Raw genomic sequence first — 17167 nt, forward strand, 5'->3', positions numbered from 1 at the left:
ACAATTATGGGATGTCTTCCAGGACTACTTCTCTATATCAATTAAGTCCATGCACATTAGGTCAGCAGCACCCTGCCAGTAGAGACAGTACCAGAGTCAGCCTTAGTCCAAGACAACTAGGCCACTTAAGGGATTCACTAGTTGTTCTGAGATTAAGGAAATATTGCATCTTAAAAATAATCCATTATGAAGCACCTGTATGCTTCAAGGGCTGAGTTGCCAGCTATCTGTATTAGTTTGCTAGGGTTGCTGTAACAAGTAAACACAATCTGGGCAGCTTAAGCAACAGAATTTATTGTTTCACAGTTGTGAAGGATAGACGTTTAAAATCAAGGTGTCAGCAGGGTTGGCTCCTTCTGAGGGCTGTGAGGGAATAAGTTCCAGGCCTCCCTCCTTGACTTAAAGATGATCCTCTTTTCCCTATAGTTCTTCACATCATCTTCTCTCTGTGTACCCCCATGTCTAAATTTCCTCTTTTTATAAATACCCCAGTCATATTGGATTAAGTACCACTCTGAATGCCTTATTTTAACTCTAGAACCTCTGTAAAACCCCTCTTTAAGTAAGGTCACAATTGTGAGGTACTGGGAGTTAGGACTTCAACATATAGAGTTGGGAGGACACAATTCAACACATAACACTATCTGAAACACATTCTCTGCCCTCAAGGAGCATTCAGCCTAATGTGTGATATATACATTTATTCTCTATCTTCTATTTATTCAACTTTGAATTTAAAGAGAAAAGACTAAGTTGCTTCGTAATAATGATAATATTAAGTATTCACATTGTACTAATTGTAGTTTCAGGTGTGTCTGGTATAATACCAAGTTGGTACTTTCTAGAAATAATTATCTTAAATACATGTCTCAATCACTTGGGCTGGCCTCTGGATCCATCACTGCAGGGAGGCTACTGAACCACGGTCAGGTAGCCACAAGGGCAATCCTAGACAAGTCCCCAAATTTGCAACTACCCAGTGGGTTCACCTTGCCTGCTGCCTAGACAGCCGATTTATCAAGATAGGGGAATTGCAATAAAGAAAGAGTAATTCACACAGAGCTGGTTGTGTGGGAGACTGGAGTTTTATTATTACTCAAATCGGTCTCCAAACATGGTTTTTATTTCTATTTTTTTGACACAGGGTCTTGTTCTGTGGCCCAGGCTGGAGTGCAGGAGGGCAATCACAGCTCACTGCAGTATCAAAGTCCTGGACTCAAGTGATCCTCCCACCTCAGCATCCTGAGTAGTAGTGACTACAGCCATGTGCCACCATGTCTGGCTAACGTTTTTTATTTTTTTGTAGAGAGAGGCTCTTGCTATATTGCCTAGGCTGGTCTTATACTCCTGGGCTCAAATGATCCCCCTGTCTTGGCCTCTCAAAGTGCTGGGATTACAGGCATGAGCCACTGCACTCAGCTTCTGCTAACATGGTTTTAATATATATCTTGTGTGCTGACTTCCAAGTCTGTAGAGCAACCCTGACCTTTCCCGTATTTATACTCATTTAACTAACTGGATACAAATTCCTGAGTATTGTCAATGTTTTGGCATTTCATACCATGAAAATAAAAATTCACTTTTGTTGACAAAACTTTACATTTTGTAACCATATAAACTGGCATTACGTAGAATTTTTTCATGTCATTACAGAGATATCTTCCTTATAATATTTTTTGAATTGTTCAATTTAATTAGATATGCAGATTTAAAAGGGAAGAAAATTAGATACTTACATGTGTGAGAAATTAAATAAATATATAACTAAGCTGGATATATTAGATTTAAATCAATTTCTCAAGATAAAGGAAAAAATAATTTAATTCAAGTGAATATTGAGACATGTATTTAAGAGAATTATTTTTAGAAAGTACCAACTTGGTATTATACCAAACACACCTGAAACTAAAATTCATGCAATGTGAGTACTACATATTATCATCATTACAAAAGCAACTTAGTGTTTTTTCTTTAAATTCAAAGTTGAATAAATAGAAGATAAAGAATAAATGTGTATCTCACACATTAGGCTGAATGCTCCTTGAGGGCAAAGAATGTGTTTCAAATAGCGTTATGAGTTGAATTGTGTCTTCCCAAATTTATGTGTTGAAGTCCTAACTCCCAGTACCTCACAATGTGACCTTACTTAGAGAAGGGTTTTACAGAGGTACTGAAGTTAAAATAAGGCATTCGAAGTGGTCCCTAATCCAGTATGATTGGGGTACTGATAAGAAGAGGAAATTTAGACATGGGTGTGCATAGAGGGAAGATGATGTGAAGAACCATAGGGAAAAGAGGGTCATCTGCAAGTCGAGGAGAGAAGCCTAGAACTTATCATTCCCTCATAGCCCTCAGAAGGAAGCAATCCTGCTGACCTCTTAATTTTGGACTTCTATCCTCCAGAACTGTGAAACAATAAATTCTGTCGCTTAAGCTGCCCAGATTGTGGTTACTTTGTCACAGCAACACTAGCAAACTAATACAGATATCTGGTGACTCAGTTCTTAAAGCATACAGGTGCTTCATAACTGATTATTTTTAATATGAGATATCTCTTTTAATCTCAGAACAACTAGTGAATCCTTTAAAATTTAAATCAATCAGATGACATGATGGAACAAAATAGTCAATGTAAATTGGTTACATTAATTCCTTTGGTTGCAAACTGTATTTATGACTTTAAGAAAATCTTTTATCTTTCTTTTAACATTATAATTTGGTTTATAACATAGCGAACATATTTTAAAATTATCTCTTTCTGAAAGTTTTGTATACTTTAATATGAATCATACCAGACAATAAAACAATAAAATTAGATTACTTGGCTCTCATATTTAACATTCTCTAAATTCATCCCTTACCATACCTTTAAGAAAAAAATCTTTTTAAAAAAACTTTCCATTTTTCTTGATTAACTTTTTTCTTCCTGAACAAATTTTCCTCTTTTGCTTTATATATTATTTGGGACAAAGACCCCTTGTTGAATAATTATGGTATTTCAGATGCTATGCTACATAACTTCATATTTGTATCATATGTGATTCTCACAATAACCCAGTGAATTGGGTATTAGTACTTCTGCTTTTTACTGGAGGAAATACAGGATCAGTGAGACTAGGTAACCTGCCCACGGTTATATAGGTAATAAGCGACCAGACCACAGACTATGGTATTGCCTTGTGTCTCATTTCTTTTTTTTTTTTTTTTTTGAGACGGAGTCTTGCTCTGTCACCCAGGCTGAAGTGCAGTGGCCGGATCTCAGCTCACTGCAAGCTCCGCCTCCCGGGTTTACGCCATTCTCCTGCCTCAGCCTCCCGAGTAGCTGGGACTACAGGCGCCCGCCACCGCGCCCGGCTAGTTTTTTGTATTTTTAGTAGAAACGGGGTTTCACCGTGTTAGCCAGGATGGTCTCGATCTCCTGACCTCGTGATCCGCCCGCCTCGGCCTCCCAAAGTGCTGGGATTACAGGCTTGAGCCACCGCGCCCGGCCGCCTTGTGTCTCATTTCTATGCCCAGTGTTCTTTCACCTGAAACTGTGTTTCTGGATATAATTTGACTCGTTTTATGTCAACAAGCCCATCATTTAAAATATTTTGTCTGTAAGTAATAGAAACCCCGACTCAAACTCATGTAGACAATAAAGAAATTTATTATCTCACATATTAGTAGCTCCAGGGTTAATCTCTTCAATGGCATGAGGATCTAAAGTTGCCCAATTTCTATTCTGCCTACGTCCTATACATTATTGCCACATAAGGTTTATTATGTGATTGTAGGGTGATCTAGCTTTCAGGAATTCTGTCAACATAATCCTCTACATCAACAAGTCAGCTCTAGTCATTATGCCTAGACAATGCAATATCTAGAGAAAGAAGAGACACCATTTTGTCCCATGGCTCTTTCTTAGAAATAAGTAAAATAAATACTTAGAAATACTTACTTAGAAATAAGTAAAATTTCCCTAGAACTCCTAGAAGGCTCTATTTTACAACTCTTTGGCTACTGTGTTAGCTTTCTACTGCTGTCATAACAAATTACTACACATTTAGTAGCACAAAACCACACTTACTTATTATCTCACAGTTCTGTAGGTCAGAGTCCTGGTGGGCTCAATTGAGTTCTCTACTTAGGGCCTTATAATGCCCATACCAAAGTGGAGGCTAGGCTGGGCTGGGAGGATTTGAGGAAGAATCTACCTCCTAAGTAGAACTTAGCTCACTAAGTTCATTGACAAAATCCTGTTCTTTGTGGTTGTAGGATTTGGTCCTTGTTTCCTCATGGGCTCTCAGCTGGGGATTCCTCTCAGCCCCTTGCGGCTCTCTGCATCCCTCAGCCGGTGGTTCCCTCGAATCCTTCTCATGCTTCAACTCTCTCTGACTTTCCCTTCTGCCATCAGCTGAAGAAACCTCTCTGCTTTGAGTGCTTGTGTAATTAGATGTGGCCCATCTGGATAATCTCCCTATTTTTAGGTAAGCTGTGCCTTATAACAAAACTTAATCATGAGAATGACATCTCATTTTATCTGTAGTTTTTAGGAATTTAAATGGGAAATCTCTGGGGAGTCATTTTAGAGTGATGCCTACCACAGCCACAGTTGGGTCATATGTCCTTTTCTGAATTAATCAATGACAAGGGGAATGAATTACCATAATTTGCTCAGATAGCCTTCTGGGATGGAATGGAAATGTTGGGGAATAAACCACAATGTCCATTATGTAACCACATTATAATGCTTCTCTTAAGAGTGCTGAATGGGTTCATATATTCTCTATACCATATATTGATATTTTATTTTCACAAAGAATACTATCATCTGGATAGTACTCTTTTCCTCATTATTTTTCATGATGCTTAATACATGTTGGCTAGAATACTGGTTAAAAATTATCTTAGGAAAGACAAAAAAGAGGCTGTGTAAGTACAGTTCTAGTATTCAAGAACAAAAAATTTTCCCCATCCTGTCATGGTAAATTATCTTAAAAAGAGAAAGCTGGCTGAGCGCAGTGGTTCACGCCTGTAATCCTAGCACTTTGGGAGGCCGAGGTGGGCGGATCACGAGGTCAGGAGATTGAGACCATCCTGGCTAACATGGTGAAACCCTGTCTCTACTAAAAATACAAAATATTAGCCGGGCATGGTGGCGGACACCTGTAGTCCCAGCTACTCGGGAGGCTGCCTGGGAGGCAGAGGTTGCAGTGAGCGGAGATCACGGCACTGCACTCCAGCCTGGGTGACAGAGCAAGACTCTGTCTCAAAAAAAAAAAAAAAAAAAAAAAAAAGAGAGAGAGAGAGAGCTGATTAACTTGTTGAGCTGATAACAGCAGCATTATGGCTATAATTTGGGTTTCTTACAAGTCTTTCTGTAAAACATTTAATAGGATTATGGCAGATATAGAGAGAATATTAGTCCACCTGTTATAGATAAGCTGCCTTAGATACCTGGGAACAACTTCATGTAAGAAATCGCTGCCCACTTAGTATTACCATTGAGAAACCATTTATAGACACAACCTACAACGGTCTCCCTTACTTCTTTAAGAGTTCCTCTGTAGGAATTGTAACTTCTTTTCACTCCCAGTCCCCTCCACATCCACCACCCTGCTCTGTCTAGTTTGTTGCAATGTAAAAAGAAATCTAGCTGTATACCATGTCCCTCCATTAATACGTAGACTAACTTGCGACAGTGTATCTAGCAAGGTAGATGTCATCTTCTCTATTCCCTCTTTATATGTGACCTTCTAGAAGCTGTTACCTTTGCCCAAGATGATGACTTTCCTCCTAAGATATTCTTTTTCATTGGAAAAGAATATCTAAGTAGGGGCATTTCTCTCTTAGAACCTCTTTCAACTGCTGTTGATTGCACCACCTAGCAGGAGTGTTTGCCATCTAATGGCAAGGCAGGACTGCTCCAAGATCCTAAGCCACAGTTGGAAGATGGTACAAGTGCAGTGTATATTCTGTTTGTTTGGCTGATGTGCTACGTCTCATATGTCAAAACGTAGTTCAAGAACTGATAAGCTCTCTGAACTATAAGTAATCCTAGGAAATGAAGTGATAGTAAAAACACTGGACAGATCTGGGACTTTTGTGGTAAATATGGTACTTTAAAGGAATAACAAGTCGACTGAATGGTAAATCAAGTAGACTTTAATCATTTCCTACTGTTTCTAGATAAGCTTTTTCATTTTTAGGCTTGAGGAAACTAAGGTCTAAGGCAAGCAGTTAGTAAAAATAAATGAGACTTGTGAGCGTTTAGATAGTCTTTCTGGTACCTTATTTTAAGCATTTGTAGTCAATGGAATCACCAGTTCACTTTATTGTTTGATAGAGTTTTATATTATATTTAATATACTTTATTAAATCTACTTTATTGTTTGATAGTTTTATATTATTAATAAATATTATTTAATATATTATTATATAAAATGTATATTTAATACAAATCAATGTTCAATATCTGTAAGTTTTTGGTGCGTTTTATTATAGAGAGACACTTATTTACTTTGGGTAACTTAAATTATTCATGCAGGGTTGGGATTCTGGTTATTCTGTTCATGAATAAGGATATAAAATGTTGTATATTAGAAATATTATATTTTCAAGAACTTTTATATTTGTTATATAGGTTTTTTGTTAAATTATTTAGGTGTAACTATAAAGCTAAATTATTTTATATGTAAATAAAAGGATGAGTGATTTTATTAGCATAAGTTGGTGGAATTGTGCCATCTAGTGCCTTTTACTAAAAATAAAAACCCTTGTTTTTTTTTTTAAGATTTATTTTTCAGTTCCTAGAATCTCAAAGTTTGAAGATTAAAATAAGTGTAGCATGTGACAGGATTTCCTTCCTTTTTAAGGCTGAATATTATTCAAGGTAATGATTTTTAAAGTACTTAGCTGAAGTCAGGCTAGCTTTAGCCTCTAAATCAATGAGAACTACAAATCAATTTAATGTGATTTGTATCTATAATAGAAAAATATAGTTACCTATGTTTAATAAAACACTGTACCATGCTGAGACAGAATCCCAACAACTGAGAATCTCCTAAAACTATAATAAACTCCTTTGGGACCATTATGCAAGAGGGTAGCTTTTGACAAATGCCATGTAAATATATTCTTAAATTTTGTTGTCAACAATTTATAAGTTGAGCTACTGAGATTTGAACCTCAATACAGTTTCCATTTTTAACATACTGAATAAAAAGAATGAGCAGTGCCAAATTCATCAATTTTCAGTTTCTAAAAGCACACACCATACTTTAAAAAGACTTTTTATTTATTATTCATTTGACGTTCTTAGAAGGAAAAGTAAAATGCCTTACCATTCCATTCATACTTTTAAAAAGAAAGTACTGCATTTGTTATTGTTTTCCTTATTCTCATACCATTACAAAAATGTTTTTTACATTCTTAGATGGTTGAACAAATTTTTTAAAGAATAATATTTTATGACATGTGAAACTCACATGAAATTCAAATTTCAGTGCCCATAAAGTTTTATTGGAACATACACGCACACCACACAAACACACATGAGCAAATTAACATACACACACTAGAAAACATTTCTGGATTCTTTCTTTAGTTCTCCTGGTCTTTTACTATGCCAATGCCACATTGATTTGATTATAATGGCTTTACAGCCACTATATCTTCTGATTCATGGAAATCAGAGTTATTCTTCACCATTCTTTTTCTCATACTCTATTCCCCCACATTATTATATCAAAAAAAAGGTGAATTCTAATTGAAATCATATATTAATTTTGGGAGAATTGATATTTTAATATTGTTTTCCTATTTAACTTTGATGTCTTTCCATTTGTTCCTATCTTCTTTGTTTATATTCTATGCGTTTCCTTTGAGTAATTCTGTCATTATTTTTGTCTTTATTGAAAATGAGATTTTTTTCCAATTTCCTTTTTAGGTCATTGTTAGGATAGATAAAAACTACTGATTTTTATATGTTTAACTTTAATATGGTCACTATACTTAATTCTCTTGTAATCCTAGGGTAATTTATTACATTTTCCTGTACTATTTTGGCGTCCAATTACATCATAGGCAAAAAGAGATATTTTTATATCTTTCTTTCCAACTATCAGTTATTTTACTTAATTTTGTTGTATTCAATAGACACACCATTATTTTAGTATATGTACTGTCGAAGCAAGCATGACACACCATTATTAGATAATAGTAATAATAATAGAGGCATTTCTATTTATTTTTTATTTTAATTGAAATAGTTTTAGTATTTCCTGGTTGGGATAACACATATTGATTTTAATTTTTAAGGTACTTTTTATTATATTAAAATAGTATTCCTCAATTTCCATTAAATGTATAATTATCATTACAAATAGCTCTTTAATTTCATCAAATGCTTTTTTTTTTTTTTTTTCCCCACTTTGGGAGGCCTAGGTAGGAGGATCACTCAACTGTCTTTTCTTCATCTATTGATATGAACATATATTATTTTCTTTGATAATTTATTAATGTAGAAGATTATGTAGTGTTTTCTAAAACTGAATTATCCGGGCAATTAGAGAAGTTACTTATTTGGTCTTAACATATTATCCTATAAAAGCATTGCCAGATTCTGTTTGCTATTGTTTCATTTTATTTGTTAGATACATATTTGTGATAGAGATTGATTGTATTATTCCTTTTTGGTAGATTCTTAAACATGTTTTAGTATTAAAGTTATATACATTCATGAATAAAATGGAAGGAATTTTTTCTTTATAATATGGAATATTTTAAATAACATTGGAATTATTTCTTTTTTAAGTTATGCAAGACTTGGTTGTAATTTTCATCTGGTATTCATGCTGTTTTTTAACTAATATTTTATTTCAGAAAAGTTTTAGATTTTTAGAAAAATTACAAAGTACAGAGAGATACCCAATCAATAACCCACAGAGAGGTTCTGCTATTTGCTCCTATAGCAGGCAGGAGTTTGAGATTACAGTGAACTATAATAGTGCCATGGTATTCCAGCCTGAAAGACAAAGCAATACCCTGTCTTCAAAAAAATTTGTGTGTGTGTGTGTATGTGCAGATGGAATTAGCAAGCAGGAAGAAACAATGAAGCAATATTAATACATTGTTATTAACTAAACTCCATACTTTATTTGGATTTTAGTTTTTACCTAATATGCTTTTTCTGTTCTTCATTGCAGCCAACATATTCAATATTGAATTAGTTTAATTTCTTGGGCCTTGTTCTTGTTCAAGCTTCATTTTGAAGTTTATTCTGGTATAAGCCAGCAGGGAGAAATGGAAAGAACTCAAATTTTGAACTCAAATAAATCTTAGCTCAAACATAGGTTCCATCTATAGAATTACTAATATAGTAAAATGGTTATATAGTATGGTTAATTAGCATCAAAACTTTTGTAGGAATTTAAAAATGCTGAACCACATTATTTCATATTTATATGTAATTATAATTCTGTGTTAACATATTAATTTTTTTAGTAGTATACTAATTCCAGACTATTGAATAAATATTTACAATGAGAAAATGAGAAAGATTTATTTTTCTCATTAAAAAATATTTTCCAATCTTGAAATACTGTGTATCATTCTCATTACTGAACCATAAGGAGGAAATAATAGCTGGGAAATATAGAGAGCATAGCCACAGTCATCAAGGAAATAGAAATTTTCATACTAAAACAATTTTCTTTTAAGACAGGGTCTTGCTTTGTCTTCCAGGCTGGAGTACGGTGGAACCATCATAGCTCACTGTAATCTCAAACTCCTACTTGGCTAATTTTTAATTTTTTTTTTCTTTTTGTGCAGGTGGAATCTCCCTATGTTGCTCAGGCTGGCCTTGAACTTCTGGCCTCGAGCAATCCTCCCCCTGGGCTTCCCAAAGTGCTAGGATTCAGGATTACAGGTGTGAACCACTGCACCTGGGCTCATAGAAACTTTTAAAAGAAAGATTTTTTTGTTAAGAATGCAGAATTTTGAGAGACCAATTATTACCAAATTATGAAGAGTATATAGGTTGTACGTCAGTGGTGTAATATTTAGGTAGGATCTGGCCAGAAGACCCAGAAACGCTGGAGTCCTGCCACTGATCGACTACCCATTTCTGTGAAGCCTTGAGGAGAAAGCATTCACTCAGGAGGCAGGCAAGGTAAATGTATTCCTAGGTGGTACTCAGTTAGAAACTCTCCCTTAGAGGCCTGCAAATGAGCTAGGGGGGTGCAACGAAGAACTCCCTTTGTCTAAGTTAGGTTACGTTCAATGGCTGAAAATCAAATCACACAGAAAGCATATAAAGTCGGCTTTACCATTTCCATTTCCAATCTCCAAAAATATGTATATCCCAGCAAACAATAATGCAGACTGCTGCAGACAGAATGGCCAGACGGGGCATGAAATTCTGCATCAGTCCCTACGGCAACCATGGCCTAGACCTGAGTTTGCAGTTTGGGTTGATAGCTTTGTTTGGATCATCAAGGGCAAATGATGTCCTTAAGGACATAGCGGGCAAATTTACAATCACCACTGGATTGTCATACAGAGCACATGAATTTTTCTCTTTCATCTCTGTGACTCTTTCTAATATGTCATAGTAAATATCTAGCTCTTCTGAATGGGTATAGGTGGCAGTTTGGAAAATAAGGTTAAAATAACGTTGAGAGAATTATGAGGGTTTCTGACAGAATGCAGGGAGAATCGAAGTTGGTGAGATGTTTCCAAAATATTACAATATTCGTTTTCCTGCCATTAAAAAAAATCTTTGCCACCTCTCGTTTTGGATTATACGTCTCTCCCCATTAGAGAGAGAACACCTGAGGGCAGGGACTTTCTTATGCTTTTGCATCCTCATAACTTAGCAGGGATGGAACCTATAGTATACACCAATTCTTGTTTTTTAAGTGCATAATTTAGCTAGCTGTTGAACAGGAAAAAAGGTATTACAGATACATCCTTGAGAAGCATATACCCTCGCAAAGAGTGGGTTCTGACATATATGGCACAATGAAGCCACAGTAAATGTTGCATAGAATTGAGTGGCAAATCGTGTATGTACTACAGAATATGAAAACTATAAAAACTTGTAGTAGGAACAAATTAAAGTACTGTAGATCATTTGGAGGTGAGGTATGATCAAGGTAGGATTCGTCTAAGCCTTTGAGGATATTTAGAATCTGGACAGAATTCTTCCCGGGAAAAACAGCCTGCGAGAAGCAAAGGGGGATTCTGACATAGATTCCTTAAGCTCCCAAGGACAAGCTAGGTTTCTTTTGCCCAAGGTTGAGACCCATGGTTTAGTGGGGGTGGACTGAGCTTTTTCAGTGCCTTCGCTTTGCTTTATAAAGAGATGAATCAATATTGTGGTTGCCTGGCATCCGACAAAAGCGGCAGTTTTCGCCACTTGCCCGGCTTCAGTTGGTGAGCTTTTCGCCTCCTTTCCTGGGGTCCCCATTTCTTTCTTTCTTTTTTTTTTTTTTCTTTTTTACCCTTATCTTCTTTGTGATTTTTTTTCTGGGCTCCCCATTTCTTGTCACCGCCCTAACCCCTGGGTTTGTCTTAGTTTGGACTATCTACGGGTTAAGATCAGAGGTGCTTTTCCTCTGTGAGTACGAGTGGAGTTGCAGTAGCATCCGGGGAGAACTTGCGGAACCCCAAGCTCTCTGCTTCATGCTACTGCTTTTTTCTTTCCTAGGTTCTGTTGAGTCGGGAAGCAGATCAAGGTCAAGTTAGTCCTCACCCTTCCTAACGCGTTTTTTAAGATTCTTCTGCACACTTAAAAAATTCAAGACCTAAGTAGTTACCGGGATCCCAAGAGCTACGACGTTTAGTCCTGCCTTCTTCAAGGTGCGCCGGGCTCCGGGTGGAGAGAGCTGTGGAAGGCTCACGGTTCACCGCGCATGCTCCGAGGGCTCGGCCCAGGGAGGCGCCTCTACCTAGCTCCTTAGAGACTGGGCCCGCCTCTTCCCCAGGCTTCCGGGCGGAGAGAAGTGGGCGGAGTCAGGGCCGGAAGCACCAGGGCGAGCATCTAATCCCTAATCCCCAATTTTGGTGGAGCGTGCCTGGCAAACTGGTGATTGTGTGAGACGTCTAATCTCTAGTCGCTCACCCCTCTACTTTACCACAGGGCTAGAAATCGATTTGAGGAAATCTGATACCAATGAGCGGGCGGGGAGACAACCCCAATGCTAATTTCTCTATTTACAGAAGTTCTGTCCCGGCCTCCCCAGACTGGTGTCGGCTTCCTTTTTCTCCACACCTGTAGCCGCCTTGTTTTTATCGTTTTCGGCACCTGCCCTTCCCCAGCGCCCCCACCACCCCGAGCACTATGTATGATCGGGCTCCCCGCCTGCTCAAATTGGCTGAAGGTGGCAGCACTGAGGCCCATGTGGGTCCTGGATCCTACCAGGTACCTTTCCTGAAGCAGCAGGCGACAGGTAAGATGTAGGGAGAGGCAGATCTCCTGTGACAGGCATCCCATCTTCAGCCCGCTCCCCTTCTGCGTGTTTGTGAGTTAAACATAGAGCGGAATAGCACTATTTTGTAAATGTAACAAAACATGAAGTAGTCAGGGAAAACACTATACTTTTATTTTACCGTTGAGATTGGTGGTATCACTTGTCCCATTTCAAAAGGCTGGTGAGCATATGTCTAGGACTTTTGATTCGACAATAGTTGTTTACATCCTACTTTTGATTGTGCAGTGTAGGTCTAGGATGATTTCCTGGCTCTGTTGACTACATGAGTCCCCAAATCCTGTGCCCTTACCTCCCACTGTCTCATTGCTTTGTAATCCTGCCTGCCTCACACCTTTCCTCCCATTGACCGGAGACATTTATTTACTAAGATGCAGCTTATATTTCTATTTTGCAGTATTATTTAAAGATAGTTCCTTTTTTTTTTTCCAGACAGATTTTTCTGACCATCCTCATCTTCTAACACACTTCAGGGGAGCCCCTTTTCTCCATATTCTGTAAAGAAAAGCTATATTTTTGACCAGTGAAGTGGGCAAAAATAAATACATCGATTTTGCTTTCTACTTTTTCTATTCTGATGATTTTCTGGAGCTTAATACCGTCCAAATGATAGTTTTTCTTAACTTGTATTTTCCCCATACCTACGCTATGTGTTTTCCAGCAAATGCCAGGATCCATTATTCTGTTACATGACTGATCAGATAAGGATTGGTTTAGGTTTCTTGGGGTGGAGTACAAATTTGACTTCTGTCAGTGTTTCACATGTTGAATTGTACTGCTTCACAGCATCTGATATCGCTATTCTTGCAGCTTATTCTATGTCTTTATTTTAATGGAGTTGGGCATTATAAGCATTAATTCCCCCAACAATAGTCATAGGTGGCTAACAATGACCACCTATGACACTTTGCAATCCTTCATTTTGACACAACTGACCACTTGCTTCTTGGAAACACTTCTTTCCAAAATGTAACATCATTTTCTCCTGTTTTTTTTTTTTTTTTTTTTTTTTTTTTCCAACTACTGTCTTGGAAGAGTGTCTGGGATGTGGTTGGGACCTAATAAACATTTGTTAAATGCTGAATCAGGGCAACATTTTCTCCCCCTCTCCAAGCAGTCCTTCATGGCCTTCTTTAAATGTTTTTATGTTTCTTGTTGATGAAAAGAGTCAAACTCTGTAAAATATTTTAAGAGATTTATTCGGAGCCAAATATGAGTGACCATGGCCTGTGACACAGCCCTCAGGAGGTCCTGAGAACATATGCCCAAGGTGGTTGGGGTACAGCTTGGTTTTATGTATTTCAGGGAGGCATGAGGCATGAATCAGATACACGTAATAAATAACATTGGTTTCGTTCAGAAAGGTGGGACAACTCAAAAGTGGGGGCTTCCAGGCTATAGGTAAATGTAAACATTTTCTGGTTGACAATTGGTTGAGTTTATCTGAAGACTGGCATCAAAAGGAATGTTCAGGTTAGATAAAGGATTGTGGAGACCAAGTTTTGTCGTGCAGAGGAATCGCTCAGATAGCAGACTTCAGAGAGAAAGCGCAGGTTGTAAAATGCTTCTTATCAGACCCAAAAGGGTTGCTGGCTCTTAGTTGATTATCTCCTGTGTCTGGAAAGGAAAGAAAATGAAGGGGAAAGGGAATTCTCTATAGAATGTTGATTTTTCCCATGAGAGACTTTGCAGGGCAATTTCAAGGTATGGCAAGGAAATATATTTTTGGGTAAAACATTTTGACTTTCTTCCTTGTCTCATAATGTTATTCCAGAGTCAGATTGGAAAGTAAGTCGTGATATATAGGGTTAAATAAAACCCATCTGATGAGAATTTATAGTTTGTAAGGCATGACTCCCTACACCCCTTAGATAGGAATTTGGGCAAGATAAAAAAAAAATCAGAACTTAGTTCTCATTTGAAACATCTTTAAATGTTTATATACTGTACTTTCCATCCTTTGCTTGTTGCTTTTGTCATATGTACTTTCTCATTTGTGTTCATAGACTACTATCCATATTCTGATTCTGATGACTCCCAGAAGGAAATCTTAAGAGATATAGGTGATTTATGTCTCTAAGATGAGCTTTCTCCTAATCTTTCGGCCTTCAACACTGCTAGTCACTTTTGTTTGTTTTTCTTTTCTTTTTAATTCTTTTTTTGTTGTTGTTGCTGTTGATGTCCTTGAGTCATAACCAGTTACTTTTTTGAACATCTCTACCTAGATAGTCTGGCATCAAAGTTTTAAGTGTCTGAGCTCATAATTTTTTCCAGCAATACCGGTCCCTTTTTGAAAATTCCCTATTAGTTTATGATAAACTTTTAAGTTTTGGAATTATTCTAGACTCTTTTCTCCCTGACTACTCCTGTTGATCATTAACACCTAATGATTCTATCTTCTCAGTGTCTCTTTGATTAGTTCCTCTTTTCCATTTAGCTGTCCTTGACTTAGTTCAAGCTCTCATTATTTCTATTTTGAATTAAACCTATAAAATATTACTTGTTTTTCCTTATTTCAGTCTTCAATCCATCTTCTATCTTGTGGCAAGAGTGATCTTTCTAAGATATATTACGTTATTTGTGAAAAAAAAATCCTTTGTAACATCAAGGTTAAAATCTGAACTCCTTAACATGGTTTATAATGTTCTTCATGTTCTGGACCCTGACCTCATCTCCCACACCTCCACCTCCACCTGACCTACATTTCAGCAATTTCAACTTTACGGTTTTCTTAAGTTCATGCTCACTCACCTCTGTGCCTCTGTATCTGCTGATACTTTTGCCCAGTACACTGTTTTCTTTCTTCACTTGGCTAATTCCTATTTTTTCTTTGAGATTCAGCTAAGGTGAAGTTGTTCACGGGCTCTACTTTTTCTCAGGTTTTTCTTCTCTGACTCCTTAATTGCTTTTATAGCACTTTGATTCTATATTGTAATTAATGTTAACTTATCTGGCAGACCCACTAAAATGTGAGCTGCTTGAGGGCAATAACCATGATCTTTACTCCATTATTCCTAGTTTTTAGCTGAATACCATAACACGTAAGTTAAAAAACAAACAGTAATCTTGAAATAAAATTAAAATATAATGAGCCACATATAGCGTAATTTAAAACTCTTGTAACTTTGCTTAGAGAGAAGTAAGGAGCGTGTGGTAAAACCCTTTTACTGTTTTATAGGATTGTGTCTTGTTGATCTGTGAGATAAAGTATGAAATTCCATGCTGGGGAAATTTGAGCAGCTGTATCCTGTATGTTTTTTAGCAATACTAAGAGAGAATATGCTGAAAATCAGTAGAAGGAACAGGTGTCTCTTTGGTGATTTCTCTGCTGGATTCTCTGGAAGATAATTTAAAAGGAGCTACCATCTTTCCTAGGTACATACTACCTCATCTACCTTTAGGACCAGTAACACATGGGACTATGCAGAAGTGTACAACTATTTTAGCTAAGGGTCAGGTTCATTTTGTGGAGCATGGTGTGAGAAGAACAGATGTAGGGGCTTTATATAACTTACTTGTTACTTTGAATTTCTCAAGAGGAAAATACCTTAGAGCCCTAGATACCGATACTCTTTATTCCCAACCTTTCTCCCCTAACTGCTGCTCTCCCGCTGTCCCCTCACTGTAGCCTGCTTGGCCAGGCGAGTCCTTCAGGATATTGGCTCTACATTTTCCTCAGGAAATTCTTTTTACCTTAATTGAAACTATTTCATTGGCTGTAGGCCATTTGATCAGGGAGACTCTCTTCTACCCAGGAATTGCAACCTGAGGGGACAGGACTAAGCTGTTTTTCTTTCTGCTTTCATGAGGTGGGAGAGATTGGATACTCAAATTCCAGGTTAGTGAGAGCTATGCCTGATTTTCTCATGATTACCTGAGAAGCAAACATCTCTTATTAAAGTAAATATTCCCCAGAGACAACCAGCCTAGTATCATGTGATAAAAACATACTCCTTTTACTAATGTGACTACTCTTGGCATTATTGTGCCAGGGAGTATTTCATTGATTTTTGGCTTATTTATATAATAAATATCAGCTGTATATATCTCTTGGTTCTCTATTAGTTAGCTAAGCTGGGTGCCATTATCTCCTAAAAATATTCTTTCCCAGATTTCTTTTTTGGTTGGGGAGTGGTTAGCTTTATTGGCCACAGAAGGATAAGTTGGCTATGGCCTCATACCTGTGCCTATGTGCTTATGTCAACAATGATAATTTTATCTTTTTAGCCTATCAGAATATAGCTGCATCAGGGAATGCAGTCTGTCTCTTTTAAAGTTTAGATAATAATATGTATGTGATTGCTGTATATGTTGTTGTCCTGAAGATGAGTACATGTTTCAAAGATCTAATTACTGCTTATATGTGAAAAATGTCCTTTTCTTTCTTTTGTGGCTGTAGTTGTGGCTATAGTATTTGTCCTTTAATCACATACTGCCCACTTTCTCTTTCAGCATAGACTGACTATTGCTTCATACCAGTTTGATTTATCTTTCTTTGTTGGTGCCTCAAACTCAATATATCCCAAACTGAACTCATTTCTTTCTTCTCAAATCTCTTCTTCTATATACTTAATTTCTTCTTTCTGTCAGTTTGATTTATAATTTGTAGTTGGCACTTCACATGTCAATATAGCCATATGTCCCATATCAAACTCTACCATCTCTAATTCCCCAGAACCCTCTTCTATATTTTA

At 37.0% G+C, this 17167-nt stretch overlaps 1 protein-coding gene across 1 annotated transcript in view; it reads left to right on the plus strand.

Moving 5' to 3' along the window:
* Positions 1-11989: 11989 nt before the first annotated feature.
* STPG2 (sperm tail PG-rich repeat containing 2) overlaps positions 11990-17167 on the plus strand; it is a 671851-nt gene continuing 666673 nt past the window's right edge. The window contains exon 1 of the mRNA XM_050791352.1: positions 11990-12434. Within this exon, the coding sequence (XP_050647309.1) occupies positions 12326-12434 (109 nt within the window). The 5' untranslated portion in view covers positions 11990-12325. The remainder of the gene's footprint in view (positions 12435-17167) is intronic.

This window comes from Macaca thibetana, chromosome 5 (genome assembly GCF_024542745.1).
Source record: "Macaca thibetana thibetana isolate TM-01 chromosome 5, ASM2454274v1, whole genome shotgun sequence".
In the NCBI taxonomy this organism is placed as follows: Eukaryota; Metazoa; Chordata; class Mammalia; order Primates; family Cercopithecidae; genus Macaca; species Macaca thibetana.